The following is a 17,284-nucleotide window of genomic DNA, read 5'->3' as shown; positions in this document are numbered from 1 at the left end:
GACTGGATGCTGTAGTTTTACCTTCTTTAAAAGAAGTTCAGCATCAGGAAGTTCCTCGAGTGCCAGAGTGAAGTCACAATCTCTCTTCCAAATATGTCTCCTTCTTCCTCAGAGGTAACTGAAAGCCCTCTTCTTACTTCAGTGAGTGAGCTCACCCAGGTCCAGGCCTTTCTCCACCCCACCATGCCATTATTTGACTCTCTGGTCAAAACAGTTAAGTGTTAACTATCATCATTAGCCATTATTATTATCATCTCAAAGGACTTTGGCTTTGCCAGAAAAAGAATATATGTCTATGGAGGCCATAGACAGTGCTTTGAAAACAGCCCAGGATGTCAGCAGCATGATCTCATGTAACAAATGAAGACAAGGGAGTTTCAGGCCACAGATCACACAGTTAGGAAAAGGCAGAACTGGGACACAAACTGAGGTCCTCTGATCCCAAAACCACTGGTGGCGAGATCAAGGTTGGAGGGAGAGAGTAGGGGGTTGCAAGTGGATGCAGCAAACCCTCTGATTTCTTCTGGTAAATTGGGCAGTTTTCACTCCAGGGACGTTTCTTGACTCTCAGAAGGTCATGTTATGAATCAATTATGAAAAATCAGTGCCTGACCTGACTCTACCAGATTAGGGACCTCATAACTGATACACTATTCCTGGTCACTGCCTTGCCCCTGATCTTACTGTAGTTTCATAAGAAGATCCATATTTGATTCCTGTCTCTGTTCATACTCCAGGCAACCTGAAAGTCTTGGAACGTTATGCATTTTTATAAATCATAAGATGAGTGAAAGATGAGACCAAAGATAGAGTCTGGATGGGACTGGACTCCAGAATTTTCCATCAGCTGATTATAGGGTTAAAACTATCACCCCTCAGTCCCTCTGAGGACCATACACCGTACTGATACAGAGTTTTATCACAAATGGCCAATGATTCTATCAACTTGCCTGGCTCCACCCTCAATTAAAACCCATGAATGCTGGGTTCAGAGTGCCTCGGGGAAGGTGATACCATCAAGGGATTGAGAAGGGGAGAGCCCTGAGAGGGCTTGGGTGCTTGGCAACCCCAACTCCCCATTTACCTGACACTTCTCCTCCATTAGGCTGTTCCTGAGTTTTAATGTTTTATAATACCTGAGAACAGTAAGTAAATGGCTTTCCTGAGTTCTCTGAATATTTCTAATAAGTTATTGAACATGGGAGGTGAATCTGCAAATTTATAGCCAGTTGGTCACACAAGTAAGTGACAGTAGAAACTGTGATCAACACTTGAGAGTGTGGGCCATCCTGAGGGATGGAGCCCTCATCTTGTGACGTCTGGGCCACCTCTGTGGATTTAGTGTCAGAAGTAAATTGACTCTTGGATGCCCAGTGGGTGTGGGGAACTGGTTGCTATTGGCAGAGATCCACATGTTTGGTGTCAGGGACAAAATGCAGACTCATTTTTTCTACCATTTGTGTCTGAGGTGAGGCTCAGGGACAGGGGAAGCTATTATGTTGAACAAAGAACTCAGAACCACTTCCCAGTTCTCTGCAGTTGCAGAATTCCTGGAGAAGAGGTTACTTGATTAAATGGGTTGTAACTTGTCCTGATTCTAACACTCAAACATTTTGTGTCCTGGAGCAAGTCATTTGCAGTGTCCTCACGTGAACAATTGGCCAGGTTACATGAGTTTTTTTGAAAGGATTAGCAGTCATGACTGGAGAAGGAAATGGCAACCCATTCCAACATTCTTGCTGGGAGAACTCCATGAAGAGAGGAGCCTAGTAGGCTGCAGTCCATTGGGTTGCAAGGAGTCGGAACCTACTGAGTGACTAACAACATAGTTGATTAACAATATTGTGATAGCTTTGAGTGGTCAGCAAAGCAACTCAGCCACATATATAAATGTATTCATTCTCCCCCGAACTCTCCTTCCATCCAGGCTGCCACATAACACTGAGCAGCGTTCCATGTGCTCTGCTGTTGGTTATCCAATGTCACATTTTCTTTTCCAATGGTGAAATGTTTCTACCACACATATGTCCAGAAAATAGTACTATAAACTCACAGGCCATTTTCCAGCTTTGATCATTCTCAACATATGGAGAATATTCATAATAAATATCCTCCCTTTTTGTTCTTTTGGAGTTAATCAGTGGTGTAATGTCAATGGATCTATAGATATTCAGTAACAACACGTAATTATTTCCAGTATCATCTTGTCACTGTGACACCTAATGACATTGGTAATAATGCCCTGGACAGCAGGATATCAAAGGCCCTTTTCACATTCACTGCCGGCACCCCTACCATCTCTATTGCAAACAAACTTGTGGTTTCAGTTGTTCACCTGGTAGACCAAACAGTGAGGATCATCTTCCTTTTTGACCAAGATCCTCCCATCTCTGCAGCCCTGTGACCTGACTTCTGTCTGCTATCTCCATACACGAGTCCCTGCAAGGGCAAAATAATCAGATACTTCTACAAGGTCAGGTCTGGGTTCTTGAAGACATTTGTATTTGGCAACTGCAAAGCAAAGAATAACAATGTAAAGATTAGGGAGGACTGTCCCAGACCCACGGTGATCCCGGACATGACTTAGTGGCTAGAAATAAACTAACACCTTTTCCTGAACACTTACTGTGAGCCCATCTCATAGGTTACAATGTTAATGCCCCTGGAGCAGGTGAGTAATATGGCTGGAGATATTTGGAGTGGGAGTGGAGGCAGGATGGGCAACAAGAAATGACAGGGATTATGGAAACTGGAGGGAACACTCCCCTCTTGAGAAGAGATCAGCTTTCCTTAGCTTAGTTCACGGCTATCAGAATGTGATCTCTTGAGCAGCACCCTCAGTCCTGTAAAGCTGGCAGATGCAGACTCAAGTCCCAAACATGTCTTACCAAATCAATCCTCAGAAATTAGAGGTCTCAGATCTGTGTTTAAACAAATGTCTAATGGATTCTGAAGGTCGCTTAGAGTTGAGACCCACTGCTCCCTGGTGGCTCAGATGGTAGAGAATCTGCTTGCAATGCAGACAACCTGAGTTTGATCCCAGCATTGGGAAGATCACCTGGAGAAGGGAATGTGTGTCCACTCCAGTATTCTTGCCTGGAGAAATCCATGGACAGAAGAAGGTTCTTGTTAAATGGACAGACTGTGTTGTCAGATGGTTTAGTTTTTCCAACAATGTGAGCTGTTCATTTTCTATAAAATTTCCCACTGCTAAATTCCGGAAATGATTTGAAATTGTAAACGGTAATTGTAATTGTGTGGGTTAATAATACTTGGATGCTAGCAAAATTTGCAATCTCTTGTTTGTGTTTTTTGCTTTTTAAGCCTGAAAATAATTCTAATAAAAATAGTATTTACAACACCATTTTAAGAAAGTAAACTACTTATTTTGAAAAAGCCAGGTGCTGTTTTATCAATTAGACTGAAACTGACCCCTCATGCTTTGAATATGAATGATGTTCACTGGACAAAACCTCATAAAATTCTAAACATCTTCTACATATCCCAGATACATTCCATCCTTTCAGGATGTGGCATTAGATAGTATGTAATTCAAATTTCTCATTTTTTAGAGGGAGATACTGAGCATGAGAAGAAGAGATATGATGTGATTTCAGAGTTTTGTGCTCTCTGGTTTATCCAGATATAAACCCAGTTATTTTCCTGTCTTGTGATTTCACTGAAGATGCCCCCAGGAATGAGGAAGCTTCCTAATCAAAGATCTCAGTTATACATGACACAAGGAGGGGAGATGTGGAGAGAGGATTGGCCCATAAGGAAGCATCTGTTTCTGGGGACCCGGGTGGGGAGTTGCTGTAAGTGGGCAAAAGTGAGGACAGGACAGGAAGACACTGGTTGAGAAACACAGACAGATGAGAGAGGAGGGGGCAGGTAAGAGGAGTTTGTGCTCTTAGCAGGAGTCTCTGCTGCTCCCTGGTCTCAGGTGGACAGATTGAGCAGGAAGAGGCGAAGGGCCAGGGGACCTCTTGAACTCAGGTCTATTATTGACTTGTACCATCTGCAGGTTGTGTGTCCTGAGCAAGTGGCTTTACCTCTCTGAGCCTTGGCCTTCTCCTTGACACAATGGGATAAAGATCCGGATGTTGGTGCATTCATCTGAGGCTAAATGAAATCATTCTTGTGAAATATCTCAGGAGAGAGCAGACCCTCCCCTTACAATGGTTATTTTGTGGATAACTTTCCCTCATGTCCCTCTGTCCTGGGGTAACTTGGTATTAAGAGCCCCTGCCCTTCTCAAGGGGGCTACATGGTTTTAACTGCAAGTAAACACACAAGGTGGAGAAGGCAATGGCACCCCACTCCAGTACGCTTGCCTGGCAAATCCCATGGATGGAGGAACCTGGTAGGCTGCAGTCCATGGGGTCTTGAAGAGTCAGAAACGACTGAGCGACTTCACTTTCACTTTTCACTCTCATGCATTGGAGAAGGAAATGGCAACCCACTCCACTGTTCTTGCCTGGAGAATCCCAGGGATGGGGGAGCCTGGTGGGCTGCTATCTATGTGGTTGCAGAGTCGGACACGACTGAAGTGACTTAGCAGTAGCAGTAGGAAACACACAAGGATGAGTGAAAGGACTGTGGGTGTGTCACCTCTGACATGTGCACTTGACTTTACAGCTTGCAATGCAGCAGAGTGTATATGCACAAACTCTGAAGTCAGATCCCTGGGTCCTAATCCCCTCTTAGAAGCTATGACCTAGGCAAATTACTTAATTTCTTGTTATCTCGGGTAACTCCTCAGTCACATGAGGAAATATTAACAGTTTCTCCCCTTTCTTTAAAGATTAATGAAGATTTGATGAGTTTTATGTGTTAGGTGCTTAGGATAATGCCTGCCAAAATGAGGAATTTAAGTTTTACCTAATGTGATTGCTCATTATTGCTATTATTACTACCACAAAGGACTTTGACTTCTCCAGAGAAGGAATACATACCAGTTGCCTCCACTGCTACCATGGTAGCTGCATGATGTGGAAAACACAGATCTCATATGAAACGTGAACACATGAGGTTCTGGGAGATTTAAATCATCAGGCAGAAAGTTAGGAATACACAGAGCTGGTATCCTAACTGAGGTCCTGTGGCTCTATCAACAACGAGGGAGAGCAGGAGGATGAAGGTGGCTATAGGCAGTCTTCCAAGGTCCCCTGAAGTCCACTCATGCAGGCAGCACTTCTGCTTGCAACGCCAGGAGAGGGACAGCAAGTGGTCATGTGGTGGAGATGTATTCAGTTCCCTGCTTCCCTTTGGCCCCCTCCCCTTACTCGTTTTTCAATGCATAAACAGCGTTACACTCCAGGAGGCCTAACCCTCTCCAGCTCAGTTCCTGCCTGGACCAATGCCTGAGAAAGAGCAAGCATCCATCCAGTGGAGAAGCTGTGGCAATGGTTGCAGGAAGCTGTCCTGTGTCACCCCTGTCATCTGAGGTAGGTGAGGGGGGTCAGGGCATTGAGGCCCAGATGCGATGAAAGTAGCACGAGGCTGAAAAGGAGGACCTGGGCTAACACACTGCTATTCACCGATGTGTCCTTTGATCCACTCTCATCCCCTCACTGACTGTCCATCATGTGCCACGCATTTCTCTAGGTTCTGAGATATCTCTGAATGTCCATATTGGACAAACTCCATCTGTCTGATCACAATCGTGCTTACATTAGACCCACAGGCATAATCAAGCCTGATAACTACTGTTTTCTGACTCGTTCTCAGACTTGGCCCCTGCAGACAGAAGGCATGGTTAGGAGGGAGATTTCACAATAAACAGGACTGGCCCAGCTCCTCCCCTGCCTCACTCCCTTCCTCATCCTCTGATCCCACCCCTCAGCCAGGATATTAAAAGCTCAGTCGGTCCATCCCCAGCATCCTCAGGAGCCCTCCTGCAAGGCTACCACCAAGATGAACCGGCTCTGCCTCTCCGCAGCCCTTCTCTTCCTCCTGGTTATCCTGGTGGACAGCACCCCAGTGTATGAACACCATACCCAGGACCAAGGTAGGTCCATGCTCACCTCTCCTGTACAGACTGGAAGGAAATGATGGAAGTCCATGGAAGGGCTGAGGGCCAGTTGTGACCACACTGCTACCAGTCTTCTCTGAATTTCTCCTGTCAGGTTGGGCAAAGTGTTTGTTTGTTCGGTTTTGGCAGCATTGGTCTTCCTGATATGCCAGGATATTCCCTAGTTACCAGGGCTGCTCTCTGGTTGTTGTGTGTGGGCTTCACGTTGGGGTGGCTTCTCTTGTTGCAGAGCAGAGACTCTAGTCATTTGGTTTCAGTAGTTGCAGATCACCTGCTTAGTTACCCCAAGACATGTGGATCCTCCCAACCAGGGACAGAGCCTATGTCCCCCACATTAGAATGTGGATTCTTATCTACTGGACCACCATGGAAGTCTTATGTTGGAAACATTTTTTTTTTAATTTAAATTTATTTATTTTAATTGGAGGCTAATTACTTTAAAATATTGTATGTTGGAAACTTTTAACTCAGCTGACATCATGACACTCATGAGGATATCTTTATTTATTTATTTTTTTATCTTCTGCCTGGTTTTATTTTTTTTTATTTTTTTAAAATATAAATTTATTTATTTTAATTGGAGGTTAATTACTTTATATTAAATATATATCTATCCAACCTAACTCTACCAGATCAGGGCCCATTTCTGAGACTCTATTCCTGGTCCCTGCCTTGTCCGTGAACCTTGCTATAGTGTAGTAACAAAAGCTGCATATTTGATTCTTGTTTTGGTTAATAGCCCAGGCCTCCTAAAACTTAGAATTTACTACTTTATAGCTTATAAGATGAGTCACAAGAGGAGACTCAAGGTAACTTCAGGATGGGGCTGGTCTCCAAGAAACTTCAAACATCCATTTCGTGGTTTCAGTTTTCACCACGTCTCATTCCAGCACCTCTGTGGAGAGGGGAGGGACGTGAGAATGAGATCAATCACCAGTGGCTGATGGTCCAACCAACATGCTTGTTTAGTGAACCCTAGGAGAAGGAAATGGCAACCCACTTCAGTATTCTTACCTGGAGAATCTCATGGACGGAGGAGCTTGGTGGGCTATAGTCCACAGGTCGCAGATTGGACACGACTGAGCGAATTCACTGGCTTAGGAAGAAATACATAAAAACTGGGCTCAGAGAGCTTGTATGTTTTTGAATACAGGAAGCTGATGTGAGGGTGCTGTCCTCACTAGGGCACAGAGGCTGGGCACACCACCCTCCCCCTTTGCACACACATCTCTTCCATTTTGCTGCCTTGAGTTACATTTTGTACAGTTATCTGGGAAGTGTAAGCAAGTGTTTTTCCTAAGTTCAGCCACCGATTCTATTGAACTGTTGACTTTGAAGGTGGGGTCATGGACATCCCAATTTTTGCCATTTGGTCACAAGCATGAGCGACTCGGGACTTCAGGGCTGGCAGCTGAGTTGAGGATGGTCTCGAGTGCTCAACCTGCAGAGTCTTCACTAACTCCACAGATTTCAAATCAGAAGTAAACTGACTTGCCTGACACTCAATGGGTGTTTGGGGACTCGATGCTCTTAAAAGACCACATATTAGTTGTCAGAGTAAAACCCAGACTCACTCTCCCCTGTGATTCGGGAGCTCAGGTGATGCTCCAAAAGGACCCGGAACTGTTCTCAGTTATCTGTATTTTCAGAGTTCCTGGCAGAATCAGGTACTGTATCAAATGGGTGATAATGTGACAGTGTCTTGTCCTGACTCAGATAGCTACATGTCATGTCCTAGGGCAAGTCATCAGCTATTTTCTCATTGGAACAGGAGATACATGTTACATGGGTTTTTGAAGAGAAACCAGTCATGAATATTAATAGTTGAATCACATTTCATGGTGAATTTTGTGCATTTTTCACCAAGATGTGTTCATGTGAAAACGATTTCTCTACCTACTTGCTCTAGGTGAGAAAGTATATGTGTCAAAGAGCAATTATTCCTCTATTATGAATATAACCAGAAAAACCTGGATGAGTGAGCAGAGCCACTGCAGAGAAAACAAGAAACACACAGAGCCCAGTGTGGGTTTGCCCCTGGGACCAAGGCTGATACAATATTAGAGAAGTCTCCAAGCCCTTTCCCTTGTCCTCTTCTGACTATTATTTTATTATCCGTATTGTCCCCTCCTTGGCCAGTGTTGACTGTTACTTTATTATGCATATTTGTTCCTTGTTCTGGTGCATGACCTCAGCCTCCTGAAACTCCTGGAATCTGCTGTCTTTCATAGGTCTGGAGACAAGCCTTAGAAGGAGACCTGAGAAGCGTTCAATAATAGATGTGATTTCCCATGTCATCGATGGTGTGGTTAAAGGTTTGAACTTTTTCCACCTCTGGGGACAGGGGAGGGACTGGGATTGGGAACAATCTTCACTGGCCAACAATTCAGTCAATATGCCTGTTTAGTGAAACTTCAATGAAAATCCACAAATATGACCAATCAGGGAGCTTTTGGGGTGGTATCACACGACAGTGATATGAGGGTCTGGTGTTCTCTAGGACATGAAAGCTCCTCACACCTCCACTTCTACTTTGCCCTGCAAGTCTCACTCATTTTTGCTGTGCCTAGATTTATCCTTAATAATGACCTGAGATCTGTATGTGCGTGGTCTCCCTGAGTTTGGTCGTCAGATTTATTGAGTTATTGAACATGGAGTGCTGTAATGTTACTTCCAAGTTTTAGCTACTTTGTCAAATCACAACCACTTCACTGTCATCTGAATCGAGGACAGTTTTGAGCCCTCAATTTGCAGAATCTATACTAACTGCCCGGATTTTGAATTGGAATAAAATTGACTTGAAGACACCCAGTGGGTGTTTGGGGAATTTGATATTGTTGCTAGAGACACCACGTATTTGGTGTCAACGAAACGCAAACTCACACTCTGTGTGCTTTGGGAACTCAGTTGAGTCCTGGGGACATGGGAGTAATGCAAAAGACAATGCACTTCTGAGACACTGCGTCCAGAAGCTCTCAGCAGTTATTGGTATTATCAGAGTTCCTGGCAGAATAGGATAGTATATCAAATGGGTTGTGACATGACCATATCTTTTCCTGACCTGCTACAAACATGCTGTGTGTACTGGGGCATGTTGTCTAGAACTTCCTCATCTGAACAGCAGATACCTGCTACATGGATTCTTTGAACATATTACTGATCATAAATATAAAGAGTTTATTCACATTCATGGCCAATTTTGGTGATTTTCCTGTGAATATGTTCATTCGAAATAATTTCACTACCTACTTGCTTGGGGCCAGAAAGAATAAGTATGTGCCAAGTTATGATTATTTCTCTGTTATGAAAGTTAATCAGAGCGATCAGGAAAAATGATCAGAGTATCCAGGCCCTTTCACTTGTCCACGTTTGATTATCATTTTATTATCCATATTTGATCCTTTTCCTGGTTCATGGTCCAAGACTCCTGAAAATTTTGGTATTTCTGTCTTTCATAGGTACCAAGATATTTCATGGACTAAAAGGATTGGCTGACATAATCAGTAATGGAATTCAAGGTTTGAAACTCCTTCATGTGTAGGGAGAAGGGAGGGCACTGGGGTTGAGGTCAGTCATCGCTGCCCAAAGATTCAATCAATATCACTATTGAAGGAAACCTCAATAAAGTGAAAGAATGAAACTCCATAAATTCTGGCATTCAGAGAGCTTATGGGTGGGAACCAATGCTGGTGATGTGAGGGTGCTGTGCTCTGGGGCATGAACGCTCCCCACACCTCCACTCTTTCTTTGCCCTCCATGTCTCTTGCATTGCATTGTTTCTGAGTTTTCTCCTGTATATTATTCTGAGGACAGTAAGTATAGGTTTTCCTGAGTTCAGTCACCGGATTGATTGAGATATTGAGCATGGAGGTGGGGCCATGGAAACTCCCACTTTTAGTTACTTAGAAGTATGAGTGACTCGAATCACATGGCTGGCATCTGATGTCAGGAGAGTCTTGATACCTCAACCTGTGGCATTGGCACTAACTCCACAGATATGGTATCAGAGTCAATTGACAGTGGGGCACCTACTGGGTATCCGGAATTGGATGGGTTTGGTGCAGAAACCATATTTTTGCAGTCAGGAAAAACCCCAGACTCACCCTGCCTTGTAATTTGAGGGCTCACAGGAGGCTTGGGGAGGTGAGTAGTGAGAGTAGGATACTGCATCTAGAAACTCTTATCAGTTATGTATATTTTCAACCTCCAAGCAGATCTATAGTGTATCAGCGGGTTGTGATATGGCAGTATCTTGTCCTGATCCCACCACCCACTCGCCTGTGTCACACAGCAAGTTATCTGTAGTTTTCTCATCTGAATAGGGAAAGTTTCTTACATGAGGCCTTTGAACTGATGATGAGTCATGAATATAAACAATTTCTTCCCACTTCATAACCAGATTTGTCCATTTTGTACCACAATGTGTTAATCTGAAAACACTTTCTCTACCTACTTGTTTTGGACAATTAAATCTATTTCTTTATCAAATAATGATTATTTCTCTATTATGAAACCTAACTGAAACATGTGGAGACACTGTGGTGAGAACTGCAGGGAAAGCAAGGAACACAGCCCTTGTGTAGTAGACTGTGGGAACAAGCCTGAGACAATTTTACTAAAATCTCCAGGCTCCTTCCCTCGTCATTTTTGACTGTCATTCTCTTGTCCATTTTTGATCCTTTCCCTGTTTCAAGGACCAGGCCTCCTCAAACTCTTGCAATTTACTCTCTTTCATAGGTCAGGTGATGATTTCCGGAATGCAACTCGAGAACCATACAGTCGGAACGCAACTCGAGAACCATACCGTCGAGGAGTTCCTAACACAAATACTCAAAAATGGTAAGAAAGGTTTTGTATTTTCTGCACCTCTGGGGAGAGAGAAGGTCACTGAGATTGAGATCAATCACCCATGGCCAATGATTTAATCAATAAGCCTGATTCTTGAAACCTCAGTTCAGTCAGTTCAGTTCAGTCGCTCAGTCCTGTCTGACTCTTTGCGACCCCGTGGACTGCAGCACGTCAGGCTTCCTGTCCATCACCATCTATTGGAGCTTACATTTTCACTCTCCTCTTTCACTTTCATCAAGAGGCTCTTTAGTTCTTCTTTCCTTTGAAACCTCAAACCTGCATAAATATTGGGATTCAGAGAGTTTTGGGGTGGTTAATACAAATACATGATGCGAGAGTGCTGTGCTTACTAGGGAAGGAAGGCTCTGTCAACCCACAGTCCCCTTCGTCCTACCACCTCCTCTGTTTCACACTTTGTGAATTTTCATGTCTATTAATCTAACGACAATCAGTAAGTGTTTTCCTCATTCAGGTCATCACTTCCATTCAGTTATTGAACATGGAGATGTGGTCATGGAACCTCCAGATTTTAGCCATTTGGTTACAAGCATAAGTGACTTAGAACACATGGTTGGTACTAAAGTGAGGACAGTTGTGATCCCTCAATGGGCGGTAAATGTATTAACGGCGTGGATTTCATATCAGATGTTAAGTGCCTGGCATATGCCCAGGTGTCATTTGGGGACTTGGTTGATGTTAGTCTAAATACCACCTATTTGGTGTCAAGGGAAACCCAAACTCACTCTCTGCTCTGATTTGGGAACTTAGGTAAGGTTTGTGGACAGGGAAGTAATGAATGTAGGACACTGTCTCCATAAACTCTTACAAATAAATGGTATTTTCAGAATTCCTGGTAGAATCAGGTATTGTATCAGACGGGCTATGACGTGAGAGTATCTTGTTCTGACTCCATCAGCCCTATCCTCTGTGCTCTGGGGCCAGGCATCTGCAATTTCCTCAAATGAATAGCAGAAAAATATACAAGAATTCTTTAAGAGATTATCAGTCATGAATATCAATCATCTATTCATATTTCATGACCAATTTTGTCCATTTTTCACCTGTGTGTTAATCTGAAGAACATCATCTTTGACCTCTTTTGGTCAAGAAAAAATATTAATATGTCAAGTAATGATGATTCTACTATTATTAAAATAAGCAGAAAGACATAGGATCACTGAGCCAGGAAACTGCAGGAACACGAGAAACACAGTCTTTATCTCATGGGATCTAGGTTAAGACAATATGAGGAAAGTCTCCAAGCTTCTTCACTTGTCCTCTTTTGACTCTTGTTTTCTTATTCATATATTTGATCCATATTTGATCCTTGTCTTGCTTCATTGCCCAGGCCTCCTGAAACTCTTAGAATTTCCTCTCTTTGTTAAGTCACGAGACCACTCAGGGAAAGCAACCTAGGAATCTTCAGGTCTGGGCTGGTCCTCCAAAAAACTCAAACACCCACTTAGAGGTTGGAAATTTCACCACTTTCTTGCCAGCACCTCTGGGGAGGAGGGAAGACTCTGAGATTGAGATCAGTCAGCAGTGGCCACTAACTGAGTCAATATGGCTATTTATTGAAAACCTCCACACAAATCCATAAATATTTCATTTAAGAGATGTTTTGAGGTTAATGTTAACCCATGCAGACTATTTTACTCTCCTGGAAGGAGACTGGATGTGAGAGGGAGATTGACCATTATGTTGATGTGCCCCATCATCAAGGTGATTTCTTATTAAAAGGAAATCAATTATATCCGTTCTATTTGATGACTGTGCACTTGTGGAGAGAATGATAGTGGGAGTTATTATGTTGCTAGAGTGCATTGTTCTTGAGGTGGAGAAAAAGCCGTGAAAAAATATGGCAATCTAGCTTGCCTTGTAGTAGGGAGACAAACAATAGGAAAGAGGAGAAAACCTATGGTAGGTAATAAGTGCTTAGAAAGTAGAGAGTGGTGCGTAGAAAGGATGCTGTGCTTTTTCTTCAGTTTCAAAGAAACCTTCTTTGATAAGGAGGCATTGAGTAGAGTCTGCAGAAGTAACGTGTCTGGTCTGTTTGAGCAGCCACTGGGACCTGGCTGGCTGGAGCCGAGTGGGTGGAGGGAAGGGGAGGTGAACGGGATGAGGCAGAGATGTCATGGGGGCAGGTCGTGAGGAGCCTTGTGGGCCTTTATAAGAATCAGAGTTTGATTCTCAGAGAAAAGGGGAGTCACTGAGGAGGTGATCTTTGGAGCAATGGGATAGGGCTCAATATCAGAATGTCTGAGGCTGCAGTGCACAGAGTATCCTCTAGGGGGAAAGAGCAGAGACAGAGGCCCAGTGCCGGTGAGCAGGCTGCTGCAGTGGTCCACAGGCAGCGTGATATATGTTGCTCCCTGGGTGGATCCCAGGTCTCTCTAATCACATGAATGTCTTGCTCTGTTGAGGTTTCTATGGAGGCTTAATTACCTAGTCATGATGCATTAAATCTTTAGCCATGGCAGAGTGTGCAACAGACAACTCCATTATCTTCCCTGAGACTGAAGGAAGGCAAAGGGATAGTGGATAGAAGACCACAGTGGAGGGTGTGAATGAAAGTGCCCACCTCCCTGTAGACAATCCTTTCCTGTGCATTAGGAGCCCATTCTGGTTTACAAGGGTCTATCCAAAATCACTGACTTCACATACTAGAAGATACTTTCACTGTTCTCATCACATGAGAAATACCAAGCTGTTTAGGAACTCAGTGTCAGAAATAGGATCAAAGAAAAACAACTACACGGGTATTTCTTCTTATAATTACAATGTCAACATATTGATAGTTCAACATTCATTTTATTCAGTCCTCCTGAGGGATCAGAAGTAAACACACTGGTATGTTTTCTTTATGCCCTTTCCCATTATAGCATGATTCCTTCACATTTTTTTTTTCACAATGGAACGTTTTTACTATATACAAAATGCAGACAACAGTATTATAAAACCCAGGTACCCAGACCCAGTAATTATTGACATATAGGGAATGATTTTCACCTGTGACCTCATTTCATTGCCATAGAGTTGTGTATTTCTTCTTTTTCAGCATTTATTTGGTGCTTTTGTTGTTAGTTGCAGGCCACAGCCTCAGTAGTTGTGGCCTGCTGACATAGATGTCCCTCAGGATGTGGGACTTTAGTTCTCTTACAAAGGGATTGAATCCAGGACTCCTGCATTGGAAGGCAGATTCCTAACCAGTGACCCACCAGGGAAGTCCTCTAGAAGTTTTTGAGGCTAAATAAAGGCATTATATCAATTTTTGTTAAAATACTTCATGTTGAAATATAGAAATTTACATGATTAATATATTATTTCACCCTTAGCAACATTCCTAATTATGTCACAGGAAGGTTTCCAAATGGTCTTTTCCATTGAACCATCCTCCTCAAGCCTAGCATTCTCTATCCCAAAGAAACTGGCAGTTCTAGCTGTTGTCCTTGAACGAGCTCTGGTGACCGTCCTCATAACTGAGCCATTGACCCTCCTTTCCCAGCAGCTTCTAAGCCTGAATTCTGCCTGGAGCCTGAATTAAAGGGTCCCTGCAAGGACCAGATGACCAGATACTTCTACAATGCCACGGCCAGGTACTGTGAGCCATTTGTATATGGCGGCTGCGAAGGGAACAAGAACAACTTCCAGACGTTATCGGACTGCATAGTGACCTGCTCTCCAGTGACAGTGCCCTGTGGTAAGATGGAGGCAGGGCACAGGGGCAGGGGAAGGACTGGGAAATGAGGTGGGTCACAGGGGACCACATAGCAGTCACACCTGCACAGTGTCTTCCTCCTTAATGCTTCCCAGGAGAAGAGGCGGCAATGTCCTGTGAAACCACACACTGAGCAAGTTCTCCAAGGGTCAGCTTGGCAGAAGGTCATACCGAGATGTCTTTTATGACAATCTAAGCTAATCACATGCTCTTCCATCTTAGAGAGGAATACTGAGTCAACCACCCTCCAGGGCAGGTCTGCAGTGCTCCTGAGTGCCCAACCTTACCATGGAAATCTCACTTCCTTCTTGTTGGCCATTCTGCTCATGAGGACTATGGTTTCATACTTTTTGTAAAATCTAGCCTCTGTCAACATGATGGGTGTCCTCGTTGGGGATACAATGATGGCACTCAACAAGTTCCTTTCTTTTTGCAGAGGACATGTGAAGAGTGGTTCCCAGAAAATGTGATGCCCGAGGAGGACCCCTGCAGGGCTGAGCCATGGCTGCTTCTGAAACTGTTCAGTCTCTCGCAGTCCTTCTCTCCCCTACCCTCCACAGCACAACCTATTTGTTTCTTGTCCTCTGTTGGTTAACATGTCTAATTCTGTCTCATCCAGCTGGCTCTCAGCACCATGAGAATGTCTTCCCTTTATTCCTAGCACTTAGCTCAGTTCCTGGCACCAAGTAGACAGTTTCTAGTTATTTGAGGGAGAAAGGAAGGAATGTAGGAGCACATTTGTCATGACCAGAGTAACTATAGAGCCTGAAATTTGACAGGATTTTTGCCTTAACCCATATGCTCACTGCATCCTCTGCTTCATCCCCCTCCCTACCATCATTGCTTCTTTGTGAATGTCCAAGGTAGAATATCTTGCATCCAGCTGTCAGAATCAGTAATGAGAGAAGGGCTTGTGATGAAGAAACTTCTTGACCCAACAATGATGTTGCAATTTTTCCTTTCTGTAGCTTCAAATACTGTGGTTTATATTTCAATAGTGATGCATTTTTAAATAAATAATTCAATAAATTCATATTCTAAATTAAACTGACTGGCTTAGCATCTTTTGCTTGAAACTACAAACCTTACCCAAAAGGGTCCAGGGGAATACTGGTCTTTCTCACTCTTCTGCAACAAAACCAGAAGGAAACAAACAAACAAACAAACAAAAAAACAAAACCCCACAAAATATGGGCCTAATTGCAACTCCAAGCACACTTGGAGTACCACAACGCTTGGGTCTGCTACCAGCCGGCAAGGGGCTGAACAGGGAAGTGCGGGTTGCATGCTTAGAGTAAGGACAGGGCCGGAATTCCCTGAGGACAATCTGCGGAAGCTAATGTGAGATAGCAACCCAAACAGTGGGATAGCCAGAGAAGAAAATAAGAGAGAGAGAGAGAGTGAAGGGAACTTTCCCATGAAAAGTTCTAACTTAAGGTGCAGCTTGGCTCACTCACAGAACAAAGGATTGAGTGAATGCCAAAGGAGAGCTAGGTGGGTGCAGACTGGCTCATTCCCCTCCAGAGGCAGAGAGGCAGATGGGTGACAGCCAAAGCTGGAAGGCAAGGGGCAATCTCGGGTCGACAGACGGCATCGCCCACCAAACTTTAGGCTGGCTCCCAGTCGCTAACCAAGTCTTCCTGGGATTCTGGATGGTTGACATCTGCCAGGACGGCCGCAGCCAGAGATCAGCTATCAGAAGAGACACATGGCACACTTGAGACGATGCTCTTGCAGAGCATGTAGGAAACCAAGAGCCTGGGAATGGGGAGGTGATTAAGAGACACAGCCCACCTTGGACAGTGTGCTCACTAAACACCTGGTCACCTGAGCTCCTTGGACCTGGGAAGGGCACAAAACCTACACCCAAAAGAGTTTGTGCCTTTGTGGAGTACCCGAGAACTTGAACCCTAGGAGCTTAGACCTGGGAAGGGAAGGAACACATGTGCCCACTTTGGAAAGCTCCTCTGCAGAGCAACCTGGAGCTTGAGCAGTGTAGACCAGGAAAGCACATGTGCCATGAGCTGGGGCAAACCCAGTGTGGTCCATGCACTGCAAGTACTCCCCTCACATGCCAATGATATATTTTGCAGTGTTCCACCCTCCCCACAGCAGAACTGAACAAGTGAGCCTAAATAAGTGACCACCTTCTTCTCCTTGTGTCAGGGAAGAAATTAGACACTGGAGAGACTTGCAAACAGAGGAAAGCAAAATAAACCAAGAAGAGAGAACTGCTCTGGAAGTCACAGGTGCAGCAGATTAGAACCTGTAGTTAGCAATGACTAAGCTTTTGAAAGGGCCAATAGAGGCTGAGAAGAAGTATAAGCTGGAACAGGGAAGTATCTGAAACTGAACTGACCCCACACAGCCCTGAATAGCTCCAGAGAAATGCCTAGATGTATTTTTCCTATTTCATTTTCTAATTGTTTTAAAAAAAATTATGTTCTTATTGTAGCCATGAAGTTAAAAGATGCTTACTACTTGGAAGGAAAGTTATGACCAAACTAGACAGCATATTGAAAAGCAGAGACAGTTCTTTATCAACAAAGGTCCATCTAGTGAAGGCTGTGTTTTTTTCCAGTAGTCATGTATGGATGTGAGAGTTGGACTATAAAGACAGCTGAGTGCTGAAGAATTGACGCTTTTGAACTGTGGTGTTGGAGAAGACTCTTGAGAGTCCCTTG

At 43.9% G+C, this 17,284-nt stretch overlaps 1 protein-coding gene across 1 annotated transcript in view; it reads left to right on the top strand.

The window, feature by feature from the left end:
* The first annotated feature begins 5,916 nt into the window (after window positions 1-5,916).
* The window catches only part of LOC138091191 (trophoblast Kunitz domain protein 1-like), a 34,323-nt gene continuing 22,955 nt past the window's right edge, over window positions 5,917-17,284 (top strand). The window contains exons 1-5 of the mRNA XM_068986828.1: window positions 5,917-6,010; window positions 8,266-8,349; window positions 9,493-9,552; window positions 10,772-10,873; window positions 14,391-14,582. Coding sequence (XP_068842929.1) covers window positions 5,917-6,010; window positions 8,266-8,349; window positions 9,493-9,552; window positions 10,772-10,873; window positions 14,391-14,582 — 532 coding nt within the window. The remainder of the gene's footprint in view (window positions 6,011-8,265; window positions 8,350-9,492; window positions 9,553-10,771; window positions 10,874-14,390; window positions 14,583-17,284) is intronic.

This window comes from Capricornis sumatraensis, chromosome 15 (assembly GCF_032405125.1).
Source record: "Capricornis sumatraensis isolate serow.1 chromosome 15, serow.2, whole genome shotgun sequence".
In the NCBI taxonomy this organism is placed as follows: domain Eukaryota; kingdom Metazoa; phylum Chordata; class Mammalia; order Artiodactyla; family Bovidae; genus Capricornis; species Capricornis sumatraensis.
The sequence above is the reverse complement of the archived record's forward strand: the minus strand, read 5'-3'. Positions and strand labels throughout refer to the sequence as shown.